At 40.3% G+C, this 20,353-nt stretch overlaps 1 protein-coding gene across 4 annotated transcripts in view; it reads right to left on the reverse strand.

The window, feature by feature from the left end:
• RAPH1 (Ras association (RalGDS/AF-6) and pleckstrin homology domains 1) overlaps positions 1 to 20,353 on the reverse strand; it is a 330,513-nt gene that overhangs the window by 127,039 nt on the left and 183,121 nt on the right. For 2 of the 4 annotated variants that reach the window (XM_082260725.1, XM_082260728.1), the window contains exons 6-7: positions 12,864 to 12,980; positions 6,389 to 6,463 (exon numbers count right to left, since the gene is read on the reverse strand). The exons of 1 other annotated variant lie outside the window; for it this stretch is intronic. In XM_082260725.1, coding sequence (XP_082116851.1) covers positions 6,389 to 6,463; positions 12,864 to 12,980 — 192 coding nt within the window. The remainder of the gene's footprint in view (positions 1 to 6,388; positions 6,464 to 12,863; positions 12,981 to 20,353) is intronic. One more of the 4 variants, XM_082260726.1, reaches the window with a different exon arrangement.

The following is a 20,353-nucleotide window of genomic DNA, read 5'->3' on the forward strand; positions in this document are numbered from 1 at the left end:
TAAACTTACTACTTTTCAGCAAAAATGGAACTTGGACCCACACGCCCCAGGTATATCTTATCTATACCTCCAATTATCATCATCCTTGAGGGCTTACAACAATCAGTAACTGCTGAGGACCTGAACTCTATTTGGACAAATATACTTTAAAGGTCAGCTAACATTTTGGCTATAGAGGTCAACTAAAAGCGCTTTTATGGATGGTAAATAGTTCCCCCTCACTTTTCCAGGGCAATTCCCTGAAATCATGCAACTTCCTTTTAGGGTGCCTCTGCCTTTCGCACCGGTGTATACCAAACAGTGGTACAGCACTGGGCAGATGTCTCCAGGTAAATCTAAAGGAGGAAATAAAAATTTTCTGCAAAAAAAAAAAAAAGGACTGTTGCAGTAATAGCCAATTTCGGTTACAAACTCATTTTTACAGCAGCTAAAAGGGCTACTACCAATGCATAGAAGACATCAACACTGCTCAGTACAGAATTCCATGTTTAGTTTACCAACCCATGTTCTTTGAAAAGCTTGCCGCTGTGCAGGGAGATTAACCCATTTCTCCCCTCGCAATACCCACAAAATTACAGTTTTAGCCTTCCATATATGTACACAGACAGATCAGCCATAACATTATGATTACTCACCTAATATTGAGTAAAGCCGGCCATAGATAGATTGAAATTCGGCCAGTTCAGAAGGGACCAGCTGAGATTCAATCCATGTATGGGCAGGCTGACTAGATCGTCCATTAATGGGGAAACTGAGCAAAATCAAATCATCTACGAGCTGCTTAAGTCTTTTTCCACCAAAATATCCCTAACCAGTTCTAGTTGGGGCATGGACTCCACAAGACCTCTGAAGGTATGCTGTGGAATCAGACACTAAGCCATTAGCAGCAGTTCCTTTAATCCTCTGCTGACCTGCTTCTTTCCATAGTACATCCTGTGCTATGGATACAAAGCATGGCATGGGAACGAGCCCACAAGATGCCCCCAAAGCAAAGGCTTACTATGTGGGCACAGGGGGGGCGCCACAGAAAAGGAGGATTGGGGATGCTCTGTGCGAAACTATTGCAAAAAGCAGGTAGGTATGGCATGTTTTTTTTACTGTATCTCACAAAAGTGAATACACCCCTCACATTTATGTAAATATTTTATTATATATCTTTTCATGTGACACCACTGAAGAAATTACACTTTGCTACAATGTAAAGTAGTGAGTGTACAGCTTGTATAACAGTGTAAATTTGCTGTCCACTCAAAATAAATCAACACAGCCGTTAATGTCTAAACTTCTGGCAACAAATGTGAATACACCCCCAAGGTAAAAATGTCTAAATTGGGCCCAGAGTGTAAAAATATTTTGTGTGGCCATCCTTATTTTCCAGAACTGCCTTAACCCTCTTGGGCATGGAGTTAATCAGAGGTTCACAGGTTGCCACTGGAGTCCTCTTCCACTCCTGCATGACAACATCACAGAGCTGGTGGATGTTAGAGACCTTGAGCTCCTCCACCTTTTGTTTGAGGATGCCCCACAGATGCTCAATAGGGTTTTAGGTCTGGAGACATGCTTGGCCAGTCCATAACCTTTACCCTCAGCTTCTTTAACAAGGCAGTAGTCGCCTTGGAGGTGTGTGTGGGGTCGTTATGTTGAAATATTGCCCTAGGGCCCAGTCTCCGAAGGGAGGGGATCATGCTCTGCTTCATTATGTCACAGTACATTGGCATTTATGGTTTCCCCAATTAACTGTAGCTACCCAGTCCTGGCAGCACTCATGCAGCCCCAGACCATGACACTCCCACCACCATGCTTGACTGTAAGCAAGACACACTTGTCACCAGGTTGCTGCCACACACGCTTGACACCATCTGAACCAAATAAGTTTATCTTGGTCTCATCAAACCACAGGACATGGTTCAAGTAATCCCCATCAGTCTGCTTGCCTTCAGAAAACTGTTTGCGGGCTTTCTTGTGCATCATCTTTAGAAGAGGCTTCCTTCTGGGATGACAGCCATGGAGACCAATTTGATGCAGTGTGCGGCATATGGTCTGTGCCCTGACAGGCTGACCCCCCGCCCCTTCAACCTCTGGTAGCACTCATACGTCCATTTATGAAAAGAATCTCACAGTGTATGGTAAGATAAACAATGAGAACCCTATGTGCTTTAGGAGAAGGTAACAAAAACACTATGCAGCTACTTAACAATATGAACCAAAAATAAATTTGATCTTGAAGGGTAAAACCATCAACATACAAATCACAGTAGCGCAATGATGGTAATTATTAATCACCACAAACACAGCATGAATGAAAGTGTGAACCTCAGGATGATAAAATAACTAAAATCCAACTCAAAAGTCCCACAGTCCTTCAGCTAGAAGTAAATAACAATAATAATAATGTGCGTTTTCAGTTCCGGAGTCTTGATCAGATTGATAATGGAAGGGGTCACCCCACAATCCACCACCAAAGTGCCACAAAGGCTGTCTTTGTGATCAGACTGCAAGTCCTAAGGTAAAAAGGAAGTATTTTAACAGACATTAGAAGATTTGTAAACTCCTTAACCATGGGGACATACGAGCAGGCTTTACAGTGTCCGCAATAAAAAGATCCCTTCAGTTTATCAGAAATCAACATATCGCTACAATGTGCCTTTCCCTCCTTATGGAGGTGCTAGAAAGAATCACAGATGTGTGCATCCGGTGTATAACAAAGCCCTGGTGCAAATAAGAAAGTGGTTAAGGTACTGGAGTCCTGTTTGCTGAGTGCTGGACAGAGAAAGTGGATGCGGTTCTGGATTCCTTTAACCTAATGCGAATTTAGCTTGTTCATGAGAGTGAATAAGCACATAGATTTGGTGAGTGGCCATTTCTGCAATATCCCTGGCACTTTGGTGGTGGATTGTGGGGTGACCCCTTCCTTCATCACACTGATCAAGACTCTGGAACTGAAAACGCACATTATTATTATTATTGGTATTTACTTTTAGCTGAAGGACTGTGGGATTTTTGAGTTGGATTTTAGTTATTTTATCATCCTGAGGTTCACACTTTCATTCATGCTGTGTTTGTGGTGATTAATAATTACCATCATTGCACTACTGTGATTTGTATGTTGATGGTTTTACCCTTCAAGATCAAATTTCTGGTTTACATACGTCTATTTCCCAAAAACAACCTCTGGATATGACGCTGAGCATGTGCACTCAACTTCTTTGGTCGACCATGGCGAGGCCTGTTGTGAGTGGAACCTGTCCTGTTAAACTGCTGTATCATCTTGGCCACCATGCTGCAGCTCAGTTTCAGGGTCTTGGCAATCATCTTATAGCCTAGGTCATCTTTATGTAGTGTAACAATTCTTTTTTTCAGATCTCAGAGTGCTTTGCCATAAGGTGCCATGTTGAACTTTCAGTGACCAGTTTGAGAGACAGAGCAATAACACCAAATTTAACACACCTGCTCCTCATTCACACCTGAGACCCTCTAACACTAACGAGTCACATTACACCGGGGAGGGAAAATGTCTAATAGGGCTCAATTTGGACATTTTCACTTAGGGGTGTACTCACTTTTGTTGCCAGCGGTTTAGACATTAATGGCTGTGTTGAGCTATTTTGAGGGGACAGCAAATTTAAACTGTTATTCAAGCTTCACACTCTGTACATTGTAGCAAATTGTCATTTCTTCAGTGCTGTCACATGGAAAGATATGATTCCTACTGTATTAAAGTGTATTGTATTTGTACTGTCTACCCTCAAGTTGTAAAGCGCTCCATAAACTGTCGGCGCTATATAAATCCTATATAATAATAATATAATAAAATATTTACAAAAATGTGAGGGGTGTACTCACTTTATGAGATACTGTATATTCTTAACAAGCAGTAAATAAGCTCTAAGGCTCATTCATGCCAGGTGCATTGCTGCACTGGGCAACCTTGCCTGGCGCATTCCCAACCCACAGAAAAGGCAAACTTCCCTTATATCCAATTTGTTCAGTTAACACCCCTGCATTATGGTGCACTGAAAAAGCAGGACATGCAGTAATTCACTGCAATGTGATGCAGTGAATGAACATGAATGTAATGTAATTTTGTGACATTCTGGTGACGTAAAAAAAGAAAATTAAACAGTGCAATGCACAGCACACACTAGTGCCCATGTTGCAATGTTGCTACTGGTATGAACCAGTCCTAAAACAAGAAATCAGTGATCTCTTAGTTGTATGCACTTTTAAGTAAGTTTTTCTAAAAGAGCAGGTTTTAGTAGGTTTTTCACTGCTTAGAAACACTTGCTATGTGTTAATATTAGAAAGCTGGCAAGATGTTATGACTCCTAAAGAAAATAAAGGGAAGAGTAGCTGTGATTTTAGCACATCTGTTGTGAAATTTTCTCCACAACATCTTTAACAGCTGAGGTGAATGAGGGCCTTTTTAAAAGTGATTTTACAGCTTGTTTGGAATACATACATACTTAAATGTCCATAATCTAGGCATAGGTTTACTTTAAAAATAAACTAAAGCTGATTTCTGGGACTCAAGTACAACCTGCAATGATAGTTTTCCAACACAAATGGAATGGATGTTGTTTGGGAAAGCAGCCTTTGTTAAGATTAAAAACATTTTTTGCAGGCTTCAGTCTAGTCCGACATACCCCTTTTAGTTACTTGCATGAAACACCCCAGCCCTCTACTTATCAGTGACTTACCAGCTACGACGGAAGAATATGCTAAGGACAATAGCCATCTGTATCATCACCCTATTTACCACTGCTTGAAAGTTTGGCAAAGTGGCCACATGCACACTGGGAGTTGTAGCTCAAAATCAGACGGTGGGATTAAACAGCTGCAGTCTGTACACTTTCTCACTGTCTAATTTTTTAAACGCAGCTATTAAACACTACAAATATACTATTTTATTTGCAATGAGCTTAGGTTGTTTAGCATTATACAAGCTGAAATCAGAATCCGGGAGCCACATACTCATTCCGGGAAAAACTTGCAATAGAAAGAGGTCAACCATGATGCTTGTTCCTTTTAGTTTCCACAGTTATATTCTAACAGGTATTCTAATAAGCGTAATATTGTGCACATCATCACGTTCTACACTCACCAGTATTAAGTAAAAAGTATCCAATACCTGACAAGTAAAACTTTGTGCTCTGTATTGGTAGAAAGGAAGTTATGAAATCATTAGCCAGGAATCTAAGCCATTTAATGCATTCGTTTCCCCAGTCCCCATTAGTTGTCTGAAAAAACACTCTGAAAAGTGGATAACTAAGTAGATGACAGTACAAAAAAAGAAAAAAATTAGGAGAATAATATATCGCTAGGAACACAGGGGAGAGGAGGTAGCACTACATGTTAGAACATAAGTCATGCAATTAAAAGACAGTGCAGAGTCATTTCCATCCATTATTTAGAGGGTAGAGTAATTGAAGCACACAACTGGGAAAGCACTGGAGGGAGTTAGTGTACGAGTCTATTCCACTGCATATTCTTATTAGAAAACAATATATAACATAAGAAGCCAAATTTAAAGGAATGGGGAAAACGCTAGGGAAATTACTTTATGAGTTTCATACACCATTTTTTTATTTTTCCCCTAAGGACCTAGATATTGTTGTAGAAGTTATTCATTAGATGCATCAAAGTAACGCAAACCAATTCATGTGAAAAGATTTGTACAAATGCACCTACCTCTATTGTTCCAGCAACGACACAAACAGGAGCAATAATTTTGTTATAGCATCAGTAAGGCTACTATTGCAACACGATCACAAAAGAATTGGAGCAAAATTTAGTGTATCTATTGATGCACTTTGGCACTATATGCACAGCAAGCCACTTGAGTGTCTCAATAGAAACAGCTAGTGAAGCCACATGTTCAATAAAGAAAAAAAAGACATATCAAGGATAGAGGTAGGAGATGCATTTGAGTTGCGTGATGCGATCAACCAACTATTACTAGCTGGTTAGAAAATGACAGCTGCAAACTCATTGGTTACCATGAGAAACACAACGCACAGGCATATTTCTCACTTCCAGGTTCTATAAAATTGGCTCAATGTATAAAGCAGAGCATACTGATGGATTAACTATAGTCTGCTCCAGGTGTTTATCATTGTTATACAAGAAGAAATTTAGATCAACATGTCATGTTAGGAAGTAACTTCAGAAATATAAACCTCTTGCCATCAATGACTGATGAGATGATTGTTTTTGTCAGCATGTATGAAACTGATAAAGGACATCTGTCTTTATGAACGTAAAAAGATAATGAGCGCATGCTTGTGAATGTTATACAGCTCCAAGTGCCCATTTATCCATTTCACAGTTGGTATAGCTTAGCTGCAGGGGAGAAGGAGATCATGCAGATGGAAAGAGCAAGCTTCATCACCTTAGTCAGCAAGTGAGAGGGCTTTCCTGCAATATTTCTGAGCAGAAGGGAGGTCTCCCTGTCCAGATAGGAATGCTTGCACAGAAACAAACACGGAGAGAGAAAGTGGAAAATACAATTACAAGAAAAATTTCTGCAAGTCATAATCATTTGCGTGTGTTGATTAATTTAGCTGTCGTGCAAAGGAAAAGATAAAATCAATAATGCATGATATGGTTTATATACAACAAACAAGCATTTAAAGAGGTTCCAGAGATGAATTTAAATATATATATATATCACTTTTATTAACTGGAATATTCATAAAAGTATAATATAAACATTTTTTAGTATTAACATTTGCAACATTACGGAAAAAAAGGCAGAAACTTACAAAAAATAACTTTCCTTTTATTCATAACACATTATGCTGTTGTGTCCCTGTTGGGGAAATGTTTTATACTTCTAATTCTGGTGACAACACTGTAGCTGGACAGGAAGGGAGTATACAGTATAAACCCAAACAGGCATATTGGCAGGAACAGTAACACTATCTCACCCTATTCCAAACAAAACCAAAAGATTTTGGCGAGAGTCCTTCATTAAAAGGGACAGTAAAAATTATATCATTCAAGAACAAATATGCAACATCGAAGAATATTTTTATGCACAATAAACATAGTGTTTAGAGACAGGAAACATTTTCCTAAACACAACAGATTCCCAAACTAAAAGGATTGACAGTGCAATACAATAGACTTCAACGGTCAGAGCCAAAACGGGATCTTCATTTTTGCAGAGGCAGGAGCTCTTATTACATAGCTTGCTACTTAGTATTCTTTTGCTGAAAAGTAATACATATTTGAAATAAACTGGTCCTAAAAATTGATTATGCACAGGGACTGCTAAAAGCTCGTTCATGACATGTATTTTCCAATTTGTTACAATGCTTTCTTGAAGGACCACATTTTATCTAACTAGAATGACAAAAAAGCAGTTTACATACCAAAACACTGCAGTATAGCCACTCTAAAAAGCCCCATCTAATCCCCTATAAAGAAAGGTAGTTCTAATACTCTGTGCACAAACATTTTCATCACATTTTGCAAATCAGCAATTTCAATCAGTTTATTTATAAAACAGAATTTGGGCTATGCTCAAGTAACAATGATGCATAGACAGCAAAGCAGAGCCTCTGCAGAAAGTGCTATACAAATATATTATTCTACAACCACTTTATCAAAAATTTTGGCTTGATCTGACTGATACCCAGTCTGTGCTGCCCCAGCATCCAGATTTTATCATCTTTCTAGTCTACGATTTGAGCAATTCCCACAGATCACGATTCAAGTGATTGAACATAAAGGCTCTTGTATATGTGGCCATTTTAGAACTGGTTCAATTGTTCTTCTCATGATAAAGAAATCTGTCAGATTTGGTCATGGTGGTCAATTACCAAATCTGTTAAATACAAGGCTGCATGCATCAAAACATGATTTTGCATTTGCGTTAAATTTTAGTTGGACCTGCACACATAACCTGGTTGGTCCTCAGGGCAGTAAATCTACAAAAACACTCCATAAACTTGCATTGCTGACTCCTCTTACCTATCAAAATGATGTGATTGGGGTGGACTTGGGGCTGTTTTAACTGAATGAGTGGGGTCTAGGCAGCACAGGAAGACACTGCCAGTGCCTCCAAGCTGCAGGAAAAGTATGTCACATAATGGTTTTGGAAGGTTTTCTAATGGTTTAATTTGTCCGAGGAGCACCCAATAGGTGAGTATCTTCCTATGATGGCCATCTTGTACTTCTGGGTTGCTGAAGTCAGATAAAACACCACATCACATGTATATTACTGAACCCAATTTCCACAACTACAGCTTCTGGAGGCCTATACCACCCTCTTGACTCAAACTACAATGCTCCTAAATAATCTGCTCAACATCGGAGTTCTGAAGCATTGACTGTATTCAAAATTCTACAAATATAAATGCATAAATCATCTCTAAATATAAAATTATTATTTACCATGCTTTCATCTGCCATAAAATAGGTTGGCATTTGTTTAATTATTCCATCAAAACGACAACATATAAAAAGGACAAACCATAAGAAGATACATTAATAATGAATATAATTTTGGATAGTAGATTTGCTGCTGTGTTTGCAAAATTATTTTCAATGAAATTGTGCCAGAATTTAACAGTAGAATCCAATATGCATGACCTTTGAAAAAGCACACTGTGCATGATGTGCTTATTAGTAAAGATTTCACAATTGTATTCACAAAGTATGCCCCTTTTTAAAATATAAACAGGCTCTAAAGTATTCATCAGGTTGCCTGTTTCCCATCGGTTACTTTATAAGCAGGGGTAGTAGAAAGGGAAACGAGTGCATAATTGGCGCTACTATTAGTTCATCACCCAACAGCCAAAACCATGTAGCGATCAAATCTTTGAGGATATTAAAGATGGCTACATTAATATATAGCCAAAAATAAAGTGTGCAAATTTTTTTTTAAATGGCAGACTAATTCTATAGTACCATAGAAGTTACTACACAAGTTCATATGAACTGCAGTACAATGTAAAATTAGACTCTGCACCTTAAAACAAAAAGTTTCATTTGTGTAGATTAATTAGATAATAGAATTATTATGGACAGCTCTCCTGCACCCTCTGTTAAAGGCAACCTGTACTGAAAGAAACATGCAGCCATCACATACCTTTATTTGAATATGCTAGTTGCTTGGTATGGTCTGGTTCAAAACTCTCTGTTACTAAACTCTGTCTAGCACAAGCATGAAGCAAATCGAAGTCCAAGTAAAGTCAGAACTCCTGATCTGTGCATGTGTTTCTGATCAGTCGATCAGTGGCCTGTTCGTGTGTAACTGCTTGACTGTACGACGTACGGCCAGGCAGTTCAACTACCTTTTCCTGCAGATCATTTGACAATTCTTTTGCTTTCCCCATGACTCAGAATCCAGAGTCGGTGCAGCACTGGATGAAAGATACAAGGGTCTGTAAGGAGTCCAGAAACTCATTGACCTTTTATACACACACACTAATTACAAGCAAACAGATCACAGGTGAGGATGGTTACATTTTAATAGCCATTCAAACCTCTTTATGTCACCTTGTGTGCATTTTATCAGGCCAAAATCACCAGGGTATGTAAACTTTTGATCAGGGTCATTTTGGTAGTTTCTGTTGTCATTATGATTTAAAAAGAGTAAACACAGTTGATTGATAATAAATGGCTTTAGCCAAATCCTAACCATGAGTGAGAGAAGTTTTTGTTATTCAAATTCTCTGAAAAATGGCCAAGAAATCAAATTCTGCCAGGGTATGTAAACGTATGAGCACAACTGTGTGTGTGTGTGTTTGTGTGTGTATATACATATATATATAAATATATATAGGATACAGCACCAAACACATTAGCTAAATGTAATGCTGTGTATCCCATTACCTGAAGGTTGCTACTACTTATATCCTTCCAACTGTGCCTTCCCACAGCCACCATTGGATTCTCTACTGAGTACATACAGTGCCTTGCGAGAGTATTCGGCCCCCTTGAACTTTGTGACCTTTTGCCACATTTCAGGCTTCAAACAAATATATAAAACTGTAATTTTTTGTGAAGAATCAACAAGTGGGACACAATCATGAAGTGGAATGAAATTTATTGGATATTTCAAACTTTAACAAATAAAAAACTGAAATTTTGGGCAACCAAAATTATTCAGCCCCCTTGATTAATACTTTGTAGCGCCACCTTTTGCTGCGATTACAGCTATAAGTCACTTGGGGTAAGTCTCTATCAGTTTTGCACATCGAGAGACTGAAATTTTTGCCCATTCCTCCTTGCAAAACAGCTCAAGCTCAGTGAGGTTGGATGGAGAGCATTTGTGAACAGCAGTTTTCAGTTCTTTCCACAGATTCTCGATTGGATTCAGGTCTGGACTTTGACTATTCTAACACCTGGATATGTTTATTTGTGAACCATTCCATTGTAGATTTTGCTTTATGTTTTGGATCATTGTCTTGTTGGAAGACAAATCTCCGTCCCAGTTTCAGGACTTTTGCAGACTCCATCAGGTTTTCTTCCAGAATGGTCCCGTATTTGGCTCCATCCATCTTCCCATCAATTTTAACCATCTTCCCTGTCCCTGCTGAAGAAAAGCAGGCCAAAACCATGATGCTGCCACCACCATGTTTGACAGTGGGGATGGTGTGTTCAGGGTGATGAGCTGTGTTGCTTTTACGCCAAACATAACGTTTTGCATTGTTGCCAAAAAGTTTGATTTTGGTTTCATCTGACCAGAGCACCTTCTTCCACATGTTTGGTGTGTCTCCCAGGTGGCTTGTGGCAAACTTTAAACAACACTTTTTATGGATATCTTTAAGAAATGGCTTTCTTCTTGCCAATCTTCCATAAAGGCCAGATTTGTGCAGTATACGACTGATTGTTGTCCTATGGACAGAGTCTCCCACCTCAGCTGTAGATCTCTGCAGTTCATCCAGAGTGATCATGGGCCTCTTGGCTGCATCTCTTATCAGTCTTCTCCTTGTATGAGCTGAAAGTTTAGAGGGACGGCCAGGTCTTCATAGATTTGCAGTGGTCTGATACTCCTTCCATTTCAATATTATCGCTTGCACAGTGCTCCTTGGGATGTTTAAAGCTTGGGAAATCTTTTTGTATCCAAATCTGGCTTTAAACTTCTCCACAACAGTATCTCGGACCTGCCTGGCGTGTTCCTTGTTCTTCATGATGCTCTCTGCGCTTTAAATGGACCTCTGAGACTATCACAGTGCAGGCGCACTGTATAAATATACGGAGACTTGATTACACACAGGTGGATTCTATTTATCATCATTAGTCATTTAGGTCAACATTGGATCATTCAGAGATCCTCACTGAACTTCTGGAGAGAGTTTGCTGCACTGAAAGTAAAGGGGCTGAATAATTTTGCACGCCCAATATTTCAGTTTTTTATTTGTTAAAAAAGTTTAAAATATCCAATAAATTTCATTCCACTTCATGATTGTGCCCCACTTGTTGATTCTTCACAAAAAATTACAGTTTTATATCTTTATGTTTGAAGCCTGAAATGTGGCAAAAGGTCGAAAAGTTCAAGGGGGCCGAATACTTTCGCAAGGCACTGTATCTCCTAGTGCTGTGAGTGTTAATTGCAGTCACTACCCCTGAGAATGACAGGATCTGCATCGCCCATTCACAAAATGTGATGCATTGTGGGAGTGTAGTAATAGGAGTTTTGTGAACGGCACAGAAGGCGGATGGGGGCGGGCAAACCAATACAACTTTTTTTCAGTAGCAGTGGCTGCAGTTAACACTTTCAGTGCTGGAAAAACACAACTTTTTTCAGTGTCAACAAAACAAACAAGCTGTTAGACTGAAAGGCTGCCAAGTCAACGCTTGGAGGGGAGAGCAAATTGAACTAACCTGCTAAAATTAAACAATGTACTTCTTGCTGTAAACTTTGAGGATAAATTACTCCACAGTGCCTGCAGCTACAGAAGGTAGGTTCTTATCAGGGCCGGCAACAGCTGCCTTAGGTAGCCAGGACATGGGAAGCGCCAAACCCAGGCAGTCCTCAAGAAGTGTATATGCTGGCTCCGGCCCAGAAGCACTAGCCAGCATTCAGACATTTGCTGCAAGCCTCAGCAATGGCTCCTATACAGAGACTATAACCACTACATTTTGAGAGGGGGGGGGGGGGGTAGGAGCCAAGTGAGACCAGGAGGAGGGGCCAGCAGGAGCAGGAATGGCATGGCAACCCTCAGCCTCAGGTATGGGTGCTTTTATTATTGTACGACCTGCAAAAGATGGAAACTTTGTGCAGGCTTAGTGGATGGTGAAAAAGGCATGGCGCTGTGCCCCCCCCCCCCCCCCCCATGCAATCCTTCCCATGGACATGGTGCCTGGGCAGGAAGAGGTTGCCCAAAAACTTAGGAGTGGCTGGCTGCAGCTGTGAAGGCTGAGTGTCTGTGGCAGTCTCACAGAGCCGAGCCAGCACACTTCACCAACACCGCTCCCTCCCCCTACCCTTCTGTTTGCCCCACCCACACTCAAACCCCCAGCATGTAGCCAATATTGTGCCTGAGAAAGGGAATGTAGGCAGGAGATCTGAGGTTACAGTAGCTTCAGCTTCATCTGGCTGCATGATTGATGCCCCTGTGGCTCAATGTACAGCTATTATTTAAAAAAGCTAAATGTTCATGATAAGCAACTACTGTTGATATTACCCAAATTAAGCATGTGGACATAACCTAATAGAATACTTCGGGGAATACCAAAAATATGTATCATCATAGCAAAATCAAATACAGGAATGTCAGCAAGCAAAGCAGATTCTCTCTTGGTGATATGCCATACACAATCGCATCGCTGTGTTTGAAACAAAAAGGTTGTAAGCTGGCTACAGTCTACACTAAGCTAAAGGAGCCATGCAGATAAATCCTTCAACTTACAGAGCCTGCTTCTGACTCCTCTTTTGTGAAGTCAAGATGACGTCTGGCTTGAAAAGGTCTTCCCAGGGTAACATGCTGTGAAATTGAGAAATGGCATGTAGGGGATATATGAGTGTACTGACACAGAATGGTGGGGAAGTGAACAGAAGGGAATCATGCAAGAATGATAATAAAAACCAGAAAAAAAAGAAAAAGGACAATATAAATACAAAAGCATTATTAGATTGCCATGCAGAGAATAAAATTAACAATGTGTTGTACATAAAAAGACAGAAAACTGACCGAACCTTAATCACAAAAACAGATACAGTTTTAGTAAAGGTAGTAGACAAAAGAAACAAAAAACACACTAAAGTTAGAAGCCATAGTAAAGTGGAATAACTCCCAATTAGTGTCCTGAAAATGTCCCTCCAAATATTCATAAACAAGGGGAGGAAGGGGATTGCCTGGCCTACACTACAGTGTAGAAAGTCAAGCATCAAAAACTTTATATAGCAGGGACAGTATTTCCATATCATAGGACTCGACTGATGTGAAAATACCTTTAAGGGCGGGGATTCCTCTACTGGGATCATGGTAGCTTTGCTCAACCTGTAAACAGGAGGGTCCACCACTGGTGGACTAGTCCACTTTTTTAAAAGGGACTCCTCAAAAGCGTAACATACAGCAAAACGTTTGGGGACCACAAAGGGTAATTTTGGTTGTTTCCAATCCTTACAGGAAAACCCATCAAAATAAGGCACATAAGGAAACACCTTTGGAGTGCAAGGTAACCAAACAACACAGCCAAGTCTGTGGCTGCATCAACAGCATCCTGCATTTTTAAAGTCTTACGCACTGCAGTGTTAAGTCCGTCTACCTTTTTATTTGGTTCGCTGCAGTGACCATGGAGGAATCATCCTCACTATCAGATGGATCTGGGGGTGTGATAAACAAGCCCCCCTGGACGGGCCATGGCGGCATCAGGCTCAGAATCAGATATGACAGACTGTGCAGGGAAAGGGTAGGGGATGCTTACTCCTGGGCCTTTGCCCACATGCCACTTCCACCTGGGACACTAAGGACTGCAGGACCACTGTCAGTACAACCATAGGAAGCTAGAGTTCCGAGGGGTCTGCCACCTCCATGAGGGGGTCAGTGGGGGAGATATGACCGCAAGGCTCCATAAGAAAAGGAAGACTTTGCAGTACAAAAACGATCTTTTGGCACCACTAAAAGGATCCCCTCAAGGCTCAGGGTATCAGTAGAGAAACAGATAACAGGGACCCCCCCCCCCCCCCCCAAGTACTCATCCTACCGATCGGAGGAGCGTCGAAAATTCGGACCCAGCATCATCATGGACGCCATTCCCTGTTCATATGTCCTGGGCACAGGAAGAGGAAACTGAGGAGGAAGAGGAGGAGCTTCAGCATCCCCATGAGGCTTCGGTTATCTCCAGCATCTCCCGGGTGAAGGGACAATGGCCCTGTGACATCGGGCTACACAAACATGGCCGCCAGCTGGAGATCAGCCAGCCGAAGGGAAAATGGCCCTGTGACATTATCGGGCTACACAAACATGGCTGCCAGTTGGAGACCAGCCAGACTAAGGAAAAATGGCCGCCGTCAGCTACAGATGCTGAAGCATGCTGCAAGTATCTTTGCTGCACCCTCTGCAACGGGACCCCCCTAAAGGAAGGACACATGTTAGGGGAGACTCCGCTGCACCGGTCTCTGCACTGCACTAGATCCACACTGCAAACAGTAGGGCATGCACCTAAGGGTCTCCTACACTGGGACCCCTCCAGACTACCAGGGCTGGACACACTATACCAGGACCCTTACAGAGTGGGGATAGCAGGGGTCTCCCCTGCATCCTCTGCCCTGGGACCCCCACTAGATTTCAGGTTCAGACAGGGGGGAAAGGGAGTGGGAGAAGCCCAGCTCACTTTAGGGATTAATTGGAGAGGTCATTGGGCCAACACAAAATAAGTAAGAAGAAGCCGGATGCCAAAGATTCTTTTTTTTTTGCAATTTAGGTTCCCTATCAACAAAGGAGACAGAGCGAAGGCTGCAGAAAACCTAAAAGAAAGGCGCAGGTCTCCATCATTAAGGAGGTAATAAACCCAAAGCAAACATTCATTTTTTTGTCGCTGCATTAGTTTTAATTTTTAGATTTTCTTTCCTTTATTGCCAACTGGCCATTCTGCCAGTAAGGATGCGGTTTTTCAAAAGAACACGTTCTCTTTCAGATGTATCAGTTACAAGGATGAGACCAACCAATTACTACTGACAGGGGCTTTTTCAATGATCAGCTTTTATTTATGTGAAACCTTTATCCCAAAAGGAAAAAAAAAGTTTCCGTAACTGCTTAAACAGTGTGTGCTGGAGTTTGTGTCAATGTGTTAGTGCATCTAACTCTGCCCTCCCCCTAGACTGACAAAGCTGCTGTCAAAAAGTGTCTTTGCTGCTCCTTCATCCAGATTGGGGGCACTCTTATACAGGTGGTGTGTTACTGGCCAAATTACCAGGTGAAAACAGATGGAAAAAAAAAAAAAGAAAAAACTAATGCAGCCACTAAGTCTAAGGATTGGTAAGCAGCAATATGTTAAATTTTTGGTTTTGGTTTTATTAAGCCTTTACCTTTTTGGTTAGTTTTGGTTTTATTACTCCTTTAACCTTATTGTTACTTAAACTAAGATGGCATTGCTTTTGTCAGTTGTTTTGGGGTGTACACTTTAATTGTCCTCATAAATAAGAATACTGCATTCTATTATTATTACTACACAATATTTCATGTTTAAAAAAAAAAAAAAAAGTCTTAATATGCAATAAAAGAAAACATGTACAACATCATTCCTGGAGACAAGATAAATAGGGTTAAATCAAACACAAAACTCCCTCTACACATCAATCTAAAAATCTCAGTATTTAATACAAAAAAAAAGTACAAACATGAAAATCACAATAAAAAATGACTTGAGTGTAAATATTGCAACAATAATTTAAAGAAGTGTTCTTTGAAAACGAATTATACTCCTAAAAAAAAAAGTTTATATATATATATATATATATATATATATATATATATATATATATATATATATATATCTTAGTTTTTGGATAGAGAATGTGGAAGGGTTAGATTTATTCTATTTGTCCTGATTACCAGAGAGGAATAGGAACATTTTACAGTGGTTACTTATTTAATGGAAACACCAGTTCTGATGACAACTATCTACGAGGGGAATTACACTTTCATAGCAGAGATTTTCTCTCACTTCCAGTTCCATCTTTGGGACAAGATGCAAGAAGAAATCTTTCCAATGTGACACAGACAGCAAAAAATAATCTGATATGGGTTTTATGCCTTCTCTACTGTGTCCAAAATGAAAACTAAAATGTTTTGGTCCTTTAAAGTCTATGGCAAAGGTCCTAATACAGAAACACTTGCTACAATAAGCACAGGAAATTGCATATAATGCCTCGTTTCCACTGAGTGGTACGGTACGGTTCGGTTCAGTACGGTGCGGAACGGTACACATTGCGTTTCCACTGCCAATAGTACCCTTTCATGATAGGCGTGGTGTAGCAGGAAAGCTGTGATAGACGATTCTCTGTCAACCAAAGTTCTGCAGAGTGTAGCTTCACCCTGTTGGTACGGTACTAATGTGCTTGGTACCCCAACGAAAGGGTACCAAAAAGTGGTACGGTACGGAATTAGGGTACCATTCATAATGGAAACGGCATAAATAGCATACCGTACCGAACCGTACCAGAAAGCTCAGTGGAAACGAGCCATTATAGTCCGTAAAAAAACTACATAATGCAACATAATAAATTGGCATGTATTATTGCAAGACAATTTCAAGTGTTGCTGGTGTGAATAGGCCTCATATTTCAGATCTAGGAGGGCACAGCTGGGCTAAATGACCAGTCAGCTTCATAATCTATTTCAATGATTAGGGTCTCTACCCCTCCTATGTAGTCATAACATAGGGATAACTTTCCTAAACCTAGGGTCCTCCCTAATATTTGTTTTATTTCTTGAGGAATCTTTTAAAGGTATCCAATGATATAATCAAGCTAGAATTGGCTACTGAAAAAATGAAAATGTGGATGGCAAAAAGTCTCATGCAATTCAGCCTGCCACCCAATACAAAGAAGCACAACCAAACTATCAGCTTTGGGAGAAGCTGACTTTCACCATGGTATATCCTAGAAATGTTTACCAGATTGCACAATACTGATAATCTACCAGTTTAAAGCAGAACTAAATCATCCTATCCTTTACAACCTTGGAAGCTGCCATCTTGGTCTTTGTTTGATCTGCAACTGTCAAGGTAATGTGATCAGATATGACTCCAGGCATTTGATAGTTTAAAAGTTTGGTTGACAGCACAATCAAATGTGACAGTTTGCATTCCCAGCTTGCTAGGAATGAAACTGTTGTTTGGAACCGTTAAATTACTGGTTTAGTTCTACTTTAAAGCATCATGAAAAGAAAGGAAGATAAGACAGACATTTCGCTTACATAATCGATCACAACCAGATTTTATAAGCCCCATAGAGGTTACGATTTAAATCTATCTCAAAGAAGCAGGCCTCCAGGAGTGTTAAAGAAGTCTAATTACATCATCCCAAAAGAATCTCTTGATTGTTTTAATAAATGTTTAAGTGTTAAAAATCATCTGTTGCCATGGTTACTAGCAACTGCTCTGGGAACAGGGGGAATATCCACTTTAAGTTAGTAGATGCAGTATGTTAATTAAATGACATCTAGGTTTCTGTCTTAGGCACCTAATAATATGTGCTGGTGCAACTGCCCCCTCCCCCCGTTAATCAGTGAAAGAATTTTATTGTAGTTCCATTTTAATGCTGCAAATTGTAATTTTATTTAAATGTTTCCACATTAGGAGCAGTTCTTGCATATGCAATGATGTCTAGTGTCTGCAGATACCAGGGTGCTACAGTGTGTTGTCCTGGTAAATGCAAGGTAGCGTGAAGTGAAATGTGCTCTGCATGACAACACTTTAGGATTTGTTTAGTAATTATGGTCAAACTGGACCTTTGAAAAAGCAGCCCTTCTTAAATAGGCTTTTCAGGAAACAATCTAGGTTGTCTTTCATTACTTTTGCACTGGATCTAATTTTTGACAAATTTGCGACAAGATGTTCTCAGACCCAAGCTGGTCATACACTGTTAGAATTTTGGGTGACTTTTGCTAAAGGAGTTAGGTTGAAAATTGTCAGCCAAACAGCCCTTGCAGCAAACCAGCCACAGGCACTGCTAGGTGGATGCAGCACAGATCCAATGTTGCATCTGTCCCCCGCCGGTTCTAAGACCGAGAACTGAGCAATCAAAGAACGCTGATCGCTTGGTTTTCAGTACTCAATGAGCTGAAAGCTGTTGACTGTCAGTCACCATTCTCTGCTCTACCAACCAAGTCCCCCGTGGGGCAGGAGCAGCTTACTAAGAGGCTGAGGATGGTCCAGGGGTTGTGGGTGGATACTGACGTAATTGTCGCAATCCTGCCCGAGCCTGGACCAGCTCTGTGGCGTCAGCTTCAGCCTGATGTCTGCTGAAAAGGGGTCACAGGATTGCAGAATAAACCACACTCCTGTGATCCACAGGAGAAGTACAGCCAAATGAGCTTTGGCTGTATTTCTCCTTTAACAAACTTTGTTTCAGATACCTACCTTTTGTTTTTCTGAATAGCTGCTTTGTTTGTGTCCATGTGCAAAGTGAATTTTACTTTATAATTATCAATCAGCTGCTGCACTTGCAGGGCTCTAATAAGGAAAGCCACAGGGTCTGAATCCCTTTATACGTGATTTCCCTTCTGAAGTGTCTTACCAAAAATGATTTTTTTTTGCTGCACAGGATGCCCGAAATCTGACTTGTATCTTACTGCAGAGTTCTGGGAAAATCAGTAAGTCAATCACACAAGCGGAAAATAACATTTCTGGGGGGCATTCTGTTGCCATATTGCATTTTACAGAAAATTACAGCACTGCAGATTGAAAAGGAAAGGTAGTCCTTGATGACATTTAAATTACAGTAGGACTTGTGCAGCAATTGTATATGCTATATTATTATTTTTTTTTTTTTTTCCCCTTAAAAGCCGAGTTACCGTTTAAAGAATATGCACTTTTCCATACAAGTAAATAAAAAAACTACACTCCTTTCAAAGAAGTGAACAAGATTACCAATGTGGGGATAAAACTGAGCAGTACAAATTCTAACAGTGCATAATATGAAGTAAAAACTCTTGCGCTATCTGGTGAAAATAAATAGAAATAACTGTACAGACTCCTGCTTGCACTGAAAAGCTTCTCCAAATGCTAATGGTCAGAATGAAAATGGTTGTAGTTTAGTGCTGCGCTGTCTGCGATTCAAAATGTCAAATGTGCAAAGATAATAATAAATCTGTGCAATCTCAAAACAAAAGAAAGAAACCAAATGCCTATCAATATAAAAGAAAACCTGTACTGTGCTGAACAGTGACATAGCTCATCAGATAAAACAATGCTGTTTTATTTGATGCACGTGCAAACATGGAAGTAAAGTCAATGATACGATTCCTTTCACCGTAAGATTTCAATATTCTTGTGTGTTCACTAGCCTCTCACCTGAATTTCACTTGAATACCGCATGTGAATTTTAAATCTCCAATGTGCCTGCTGTACTTCTTACTCACCACTAGATGGCCTCGGTAGTCTAAGCTATTGCCCTGTGCTTTGTGCTCATAGTTATGGGTATCTATGGATCAACTCGCCATGCAATAGGAGTGGGGGTACATGAAGGTCACTTTCATCGTTTAGTAATTTAATCCGTTTATTGAAATAAAAGCTCATAATACTTACATAAAAGAACACAATGTCCAGCGTTATAGCGAGCACTGGGCTAATTCCGGGATCTGCGTCACTTCCGGTATCTACATCACGACCACGTGACTTCTTCAGGGGATCACCTGAAGAAGTCACGCAGTTGTGACGTAATGCGTACAGCATATACGGGGATACCAGAAGTGACGCAGATCCCGGAATTAGTCCGGTGCTCATCATAAAACTGGACATTGAGTTCTTTTATGTACATTTTAGGAGCTTTTATTCCAATAAATGGTTTAAATTACTACACAATGAAAGTGTCCTTCATATACCCCACTCCTATTGCATGGCAAGTTTATCCGTGGATACCTATAATTATGCGCACAAAGCAGAGGGCACTAGCTTGAACTACCGAGGACATCAAGTGGTGAGCAAGAAGTACAGCAGGCACATTGGAGATTTATAATCACATGTGGTATTCAAGTGAAATTCAGGTGAGAGGCTAGTGAACAAAGAGGTGACACACTGGATGAAGATTGTTTACACAAGAATATTGGTATGGTAAAGGGACACTGTTTGGAACCACATTATTGACTGCATTTCCATGTTTGTACGTGCATCACAGAGCATTGTTTATTCTTATGAGCTATGTCACTGTTCAGCACAGTACATGTTTTCTTTT

Source organism: Pelophylax lessonae, assembly GCF_965119305.1.
Source record: "Pelophylax lessonae genome assembly, chromosome: 6".
In the NCBI taxonomy this organism is placed as follows: Eukaryota; Metazoa; Chordata; class Amphibia; order Anura; family Ranidae; genus Pelophylax; species Pelophylax lessonae.